The sequence below is a fragment of the Calidris pugnax genome, unplaced genomic scaffold (genome assembly GCF_001431845.1).
Source record: "Calidris pugnax isolate Ruff unplaced genomic scaffold, ASM143184v1 scaffold337, whole genome shotgun sequence".
Classification (NCBI taxonomy): Eukaryota; Metazoa; Chordata; class Aves; order Charadriiformes; family Scolopacidae; genus Calidris; species Calidris pugnax.
The window spans coordinates 213,680-219,638 of NW_015091098.1; the positions used below are offsets into that span (position 1 = coordinate 213,680).

At 66.4% G+C, this 5,959-nt stretch overlaps 1 protein-coding gene across 1 annotated transcript in view; it reads right to left on the reverse strand.

Moving 5' to 3' along the window:
• ERBB2 (erb-b2 receptor tyrosine kinase 2) overlaps nucleotides 1-5,959 on the reverse strand; it is a 10,631-nt gene that overhangs the window by 706 nt on the left and 3,966 nt on the right. The window contains exons 8-26 of the mRNA XM_014957911.1: nucleotides 5,712-5,956; nucleotides 5,491-5,623; nucleotides 5,273-5,363; nucleotides 5,024-5,184; nucleotides 4,889-4,936; nucleotides 4,624-4,672; nucleotides 4,375-4,535; nucleotides 4,240-4,287; nucleotides 3,947-4,085; nucleotides 3,719-3,841; nucleotides 3,534-3,632; nucleotides 3,265-3,450; nucleotides 3,029-3,184; nucleotides 2,842-2,917; nucleotides 2,610-2,756; nucleotides 2,408-2,505; nucleotides 2,138-2,308; nucleotides 297-567; nucleotides 29-202 (exon numbers count right to left, since the gene is read on the reverse strand). Of these exons, the coding sequence (XP_014813397.1) occupies nucleotides 29-202; nucleotides 297-567; nucleotides 2,138-2,308; nucleotides 2,408-2,505; nucleotides 2,610-2,756; nucleotides 2,842-2,917; nucleotides 3,029-3,184; nucleotides 3,265-3,450; nucleotides 3,534-3,632; nucleotides 3,719-3,841; nucleotides 3,947-4,085; nucleotides 4,240-4,287; nucleotides 4,375-4,535; nucleotides 4,624-4,672; nucleotides 4,889-4,936; nucleotides 5,024-5,184; nucleotides 5,273-5,363; nucleotides 5,491-5,623; nucleotides 5,712-5,956 (2,576 nt within the window). The remainder of the gene's footprint in view (nucleotides 1-28; nucleotides 203-296; nucleotides 568-2,137; nucleotides 2,309-2,407; nucleotides 2,506-2,609; nucleotides 2,757-2,841; nucleotides 2,918-3,028; nucleotides 3,185-3,264; nucleotides 3,451-3,533; nucleotides 3,633-3,718; nucleotides 3,842-3,946; nucleotides 4,086-4,239; nucleotides 4,288-4,374; nucleotides 4,536-4,623; nucleotides 4,673-4,888; nucleotides 4,937-5,023; nucleotides 5,185-5,272; nucleotides 5,364-5,490; nucleotides 5,624-5,711; nucleotides 5,957-5,959) is intronic.

A 5,959-nucleotide genomic window follows, 5' to 3' on the forward strand; every position in this document is an offset into this window, starting at 1 on the left:
AGGGGGGGGGGGGGGGGGGGGGTGAGGGGTGCCAGGTACTCGGGGTTCTCCACGGCGTGGCTGAAGGGCCCCGGGAAGGGGTGCTTGGCTTCCTTGATGAGCCCGTTCTTACCCTGGTGGCCCTTGGGTTTGTCCGGCGGGGATGGGGGTGCAGGGGGGTGCCGGGGGGGTGCCCGCTGCTCCCCGGCCTGATTCACGTACTCTGTGGGTGACAAGGGACGCGTTAGGTGCCACCGGGGTGGGCAGGTAGCCCCCCGGGGGAGGATGCCCCCTTGGCTGCACATCCCCTCCCTTACCTGGCATGGTGGGGTGGGGGGCCGGGGCGGTGAAGCCCTCGGGGTCCATGCCCTCGCTGTCCTCGGGCACCAGCAGGGTGGGATCCTCGCTGTACCGCGGCAGGGTGCCCGGCTCCCGCCCCGACGGGCTCTGCAGGGTCACCTTGGCACCGCCATCCCCCTCCGGCACCTCCGGCGCGGGACCCTCCGGCCCCTCCGGCAAACCCTGGGGGGTGAAGGGGAAGGCCAAGCCTTCACCCTCCTCCACGTCAACCGGGGTCTCCGCCGTGCTCTGGAGTCAGAAAGAGAATATTTTGGGTGGGAGGGCACCTTTAAAGGGCATCGAGTCCCACCTCCTGCCAGGAGAAGGGACATCTCCAGCCAGACCAGGTTGCCCAAAGCCCCGTCCAACTTGCCCTGGGATGTCTCCAGGGATGGGGCACCTCCCACCTCTGGGCAACCTGGGCCAGGGTCTCACCACCCTCCGTGTAAAATTGGATCTAAATTGGGCACTTCCAGCCCACAGCGAGGACTCTGGTGTGGGACAGGGTCCCTGGGCAGCACAGGGTGGGTGTTTGCACCCCACATCCCCCCCCAGCATGGACACCATGTGCCCCAGCTGGGCACTGGGTCACCCCACACCTCTGCCAGGAAAAATAGGGGGGGTCCTGCCTGGTTTCCCCCTCCCCAGCCCACCTACCCGGGTGGAGGAGATGCGGCTGCGGTAGGTGGTGGAGGTCTCGGCGCTGAAGAAGCCCTGGTGAGGGACCAGGTACTCCTCAGCGTCCACCAGGTCGTCCATGTCCTCCTCCTCCAGCAGGGCCCGGTAGAAGGTGCTGTCGATGGAGCCGGGCAGCCCGGCCATGTCGTTCTGGGGACAAGGACAGCAGGGTCAGTGTCTGCACGGGGGTGCTGGCAGGAGGGGGGGGGACACACACAGGACATCCCCCCACCCTGAGGACCCACGTACCTGGATGACCACGAAGCGCTGGGGGTCCCGGGCCATGCGGGAGAACTCGGTGACCAGCTCCCGAAACTTGGGCCGGCACTCGGAGTCGATCATCCAGCCTGGAGAAGAGATGGGTGCCATCAGGGCTGGGACAAGGTGCCACCACGGTGCCTTGTCCCCACACCCTGTCCTTGTGTCCCCTCCCTGGTCTCCTCCACACGTACATTTCACCATGATCATGTAGACGTCGATGGTGCAGATGGGGGGCTGCGGGAGCCTCTCCCCCTTCTCCAACAGGTCGGGGATCTCCCGTGCAGGGATCCCATCGTAGGGCTTCGCCCCAAAGGTCATCAGCTCCCACACGGTGACACCTGAGGGGACAAGGACAGGGGTGAGCGGTGGCTCAGGTCCCCCCTGTGCACTCCCCCCACCCCGGGGATGGGGTCACCCCAACGTACCGTAGCTCCAGACATCGCTCTGGTGCGTGAAGCGCCGGCGGAGGATGGACTCCAGCGCCATCCACTTGATGGGGACCTGGGACAGGGGAGGACAGAGAGGTGAGCAGGATCCTGCCAGGAGAAGGGACATCTCCAGCCAGACCAGGTTGCCCAAAGCCCCGTCCAACTTGCCCTGGGATGTCTCCAGGGATGGGGCACCTCCCACCTCTGGGCAACCTGGGCCAGGGTCTCACCACCCTCCGTGTAAAATTGGATCTAAATTGGGCACTTCCAGCCCACAGCGAGGACTCTGGTGTGGGACAGGGTCCCTGGGCAGCACAGGGTGGGTGTTTGCACCCCACATCCCCCCCCAGCATGGACACCATGTGCCCCAGCTGGGCACTGGGTCACCCCACACCTCTGCCAGGAAAAATAGGGGGGGTCCTGCCTGGTTTCCCCCTCCCCAGCCCACCTACCCGGGTGGAGGAGATGCGGCTGCGGTAGGTGGTGGAGGTCTCGGCGCTGAAGAAGCCCTGGTGAGGGACCAGGTACTCCTCAGCGTCCACCAGGTCGTCCATGTCCTCCTCCTCCAGCAGGGCCCGGTAGAAGGTGCTGTCGATGGAGCCGGGCAGCCCGGCCATGTCGTTCTGGGGACAAGGACAGCAGGGTCAGTGTCTGCACGGGGGTGCTGGCAGGAGGGGGGGGGACACACACAGGACATCCCCCCACCCTGAGGACCCACGTACCTGGATGACCACGAAGCGCTGGGGGTCCCGGGCCATGCGGGAGAACTCGGTGACCAGCTCCCGAAACTTGGGCCGGCACTCGGAGTCAATCATCCAGCCTGGAGAAGAGATGGGTGCCATCAGGGCTGGGACAAGGTGCCACCACGATGCTTTGTCCCCACACCGTGTCCTTGTGTCCCCCCCCCATCTCCTCCACACGTACATTTCACCATGATCATGTAGACGTCGATGGTGCAGATGGGGGGCTGCGGGAGCCTCTCCCCCTTCTCCAACAGGTCGGGGATCTCCCGCGCAGGGATCCCATCGTAGGGCTTCGCCCCAAAGGTCATCAGCTCCCACACGGTGACACCTGAGGGGACAAGGACAGGGGTGAGCGGTGGCTCAGGTCCCCCCTGTGCACTCCCCCTCCTTGGGATGGGGTCACCCCAACGTACCGTAGCTCCAGACATCGCTCTGGTGCGTGAAGCGCCGGCGGAGGATGGACTCCAGCGCCATCCACTTGATGGGCACCTGGGACAGGGGAGGACAGAGAGGTGAGCAGGACCTGGGGGGGCTCTGGTTGTCCCCCAGGGGAAGCATGATGGTGCCCACCACCCTGTCCCCATGGTCCCCAAGCCCCACCTTGCCACCATCAGCGTGGTACTCGGTCTCATCGATGTCGAGCAGCCGGGCCAGCCCGAAGTCGGTGATCTTGACGTGGTTGGGGCTCTTGACGAGGACGTTGCGAGCGGCCAGGTCCCGGTGCACCAGCCTCACCTCCTCCAGGTAACTCATCCCCTGGGGGTTGGCGTGTGTCAGGCTGGCCAGGGCCACCCCGTGTCCCCCCAGCTCCCCAAAGACCACCCGCCCCGTCCTACCTTGGCGATCTGCACACACCAGTTGAGCAGGTCCTGGGAGCAGATGCGGTCCTTGTTCTCCCGCACGTAGTCCAGGAGGCAACCGTAGGGCATCAGCTGGGTCACCAGCTGCACCGTGGAGGTCAGGCAGATGCCCAGCAGCCGGGACACGTAGGGGCTGCCCACCCCCGCCATCACGTAGGCCTCCTGTGGGCACGGGGAGGGGTGTCAGGCTGGGTGGGGGGCCACCACTGGCACCGCTCCCCCACCAGCACCGCTGGCACACTCACGTCCAGGATCTCCTTGTTGGCCTTGGGCGATGTGTTCTCCCGCAAGACCTTGATGGCCACCGGGATCTTCACGCTCTCCCCATCAGGGATCCAGATGCCCTGGGAGGGGGGAACACGGGTGAGGGGGTGCGGAGTGAGGAGGGTCCCAGCCCCCCCCAGCAGTGTCCACCTCCTCAACCCCTCACCTTATAGACGGTGCCAAAAGCACCAGAACCCAAGACCTTCACTTTCTTGAGCTCGGTCTCCTTGAGGATCCTCATCTGGGCCTGGTTGGGGAGGGCTCCGCTGGGCGTCAGCGGCTCCACCAGCTGTGGGCACAGATGGGTGAAGAGGGGGTGGACTCCTGGCACCCCCCCTGGCACCGGGGGTCCACGTCCCATCCCCAGAAGAGCCGCGTGTCGCAGCGTCCCCACCTCGGTCTCCTGCAGCAGGCGCCTCATGGTGTGTTTCCTCTCCTGCTGCCGCCGGCGCTTGACGCAGACGACGGTGATGAGGAGGAGGACGACGACCAGCAGAGCCCCCACCACGCCAGCGATGATGGATGTCACCTGGCTGTGGGACAGGAGGTGACTGGGATGGGGGAGATGGTGACAGGATGGGGGAGATGGTGACAGGATGGGGGTCCCGGCTGAAGGAACCCTCCCCCCAGCACCCAGGGTGTGTGTTGTGTGTGGGGGGGTCAGGGTGGCACCGGGCACGCTCATACCTTGGCTTCTGGTCCACAGGACAACCGTCCTCATCCCGGATCGTGCACCTGGGGACACAACGTGCAGCACCCCCCGGGTCAGCAGCCCCCCAGGACTTCCTGCCCGCCCCCCCCAGACCCCCTCCCCACACTCACGAGTGGGTGCAGTTGGTGGGGCAGAGCTGGCAGACACCATCTTCATCCGGGTACTTCCAGACGGGCACGAAGGAGGCGTCTGCCTTCACCCCGCTGGGGCAGCGCCGCACGCACTGCTGCGCGTCCTTGTAGTGGGCACAAGCCACGCACTGATCCGCCTCCTGTGGGACCAGGGAGGGGGGGGGTGAGGAACCCAGGTGGCCAGGGGACACCCCCATTGACCCCCAGATGTCCCCCCCACATCCTCACCGATCCGAAGCAGGTCTCTGTGCCGTTCTGGGGCTGGCACTCGGGGTGGCTTGACGCAGACGACGGTGATGAGGAGGAGGACGACGACCAGCAGAGCCCCCACCACGCCAGCAATGATGGATGTCACCTGGCTGTGGGACAGGAGGTGACTGGGATGGGGGAGATGGTGACAGGATGGGGGTCCCGGCTGAAGGAACCCTCCCCCCAGCACCCAGGGTGTGTGTTGTGTGTGGGGGGGTCAGGGTGGCACCGGGCACGCTCATACCTTGGCTTCTGGTCCACAGGACAACCGTCCTCATCCCGGATCGTGCACCTGGGGACACAACGTGCAGCACCCCCCGGGTCAGCAGCCCCCCAGGACTTCCTGCCCGCCCCCCCCAGACCCCCTCCCCACACTCACGAGTGGGTGCAGTTGGTGGGGCAGAGCTGGCAGACACCATCTTCATCCGGGTACTTCCAGACGGGCACGAAGGAGGCGTCTGCCTTCACCCCGCTGGGGCAGCGCCGCACGCACTGCTGCGCGTCCTTGTAGTGGGCACAAGCCACGCACTGATCCGCCTCCTGTGGGACCAGGGAGGGGGGGGGTGAGGAACCCAGGTGGCCAGGGGACACCCCCATTGACCCCCAGATGTCCCCCCCACATCCTCACCGATCCGAAGCAGGTCTCTGTGCCGTTCTGGGGCTGGCACTCGGGGTGGCAGGGCAGGCACCGCGTCCCGTTGGCGTGTTCCCGGACGGCTCTGCGGGGTGGAAGGGAGCATGGGGTGGGCACAGGGATGGGATGGGTGAAGGGATGGGGGTCTCAGACCCCCTCCTGTGGTTGTGGGGGGGTGGCTCTGCCCATTGCCCCCAGGGCTCATTGCTCACCCATCCAGGAGGTTGCAGGAGGCGACGCACTCCTGGCCACGCAGGAACCGCTCGCAGGCAACGCACTGGGTCGGGCCAGGACCCCAGCAGTGCCCGTGGGCACAGAGGTGGAAGCAGACCAGCCCCTCGCTCTCTGTTGGGGGGGAACACAGTGAGTAACAGGGTAAGGGGGGGACACAACAGTCCCCCAGCTCCCCCCCCAGCCCCGTCCCCCTCTTTACCGCACTGCTCGGGGGGCTTGTTGTGGGTCTGGAAGAGGCGCTGGCGGGGGTTGCGGAAGATGCTGTCCCAGGGCACCTTCTGGAGGAAGCAGAGCTGGGGGTTGTGGTGGACGAGCACCATCCCGCTGCTGATCTCCTGCAGGGCACGCAGCCCCAGCGCCCGCACCGCCAGGTCCCGCAGCGTCAGCGAGTAGGCGCCGCTGCCGAGACACCGCCGGGTGAGCGCCTGGTGGGGGGGTGGCCACCTT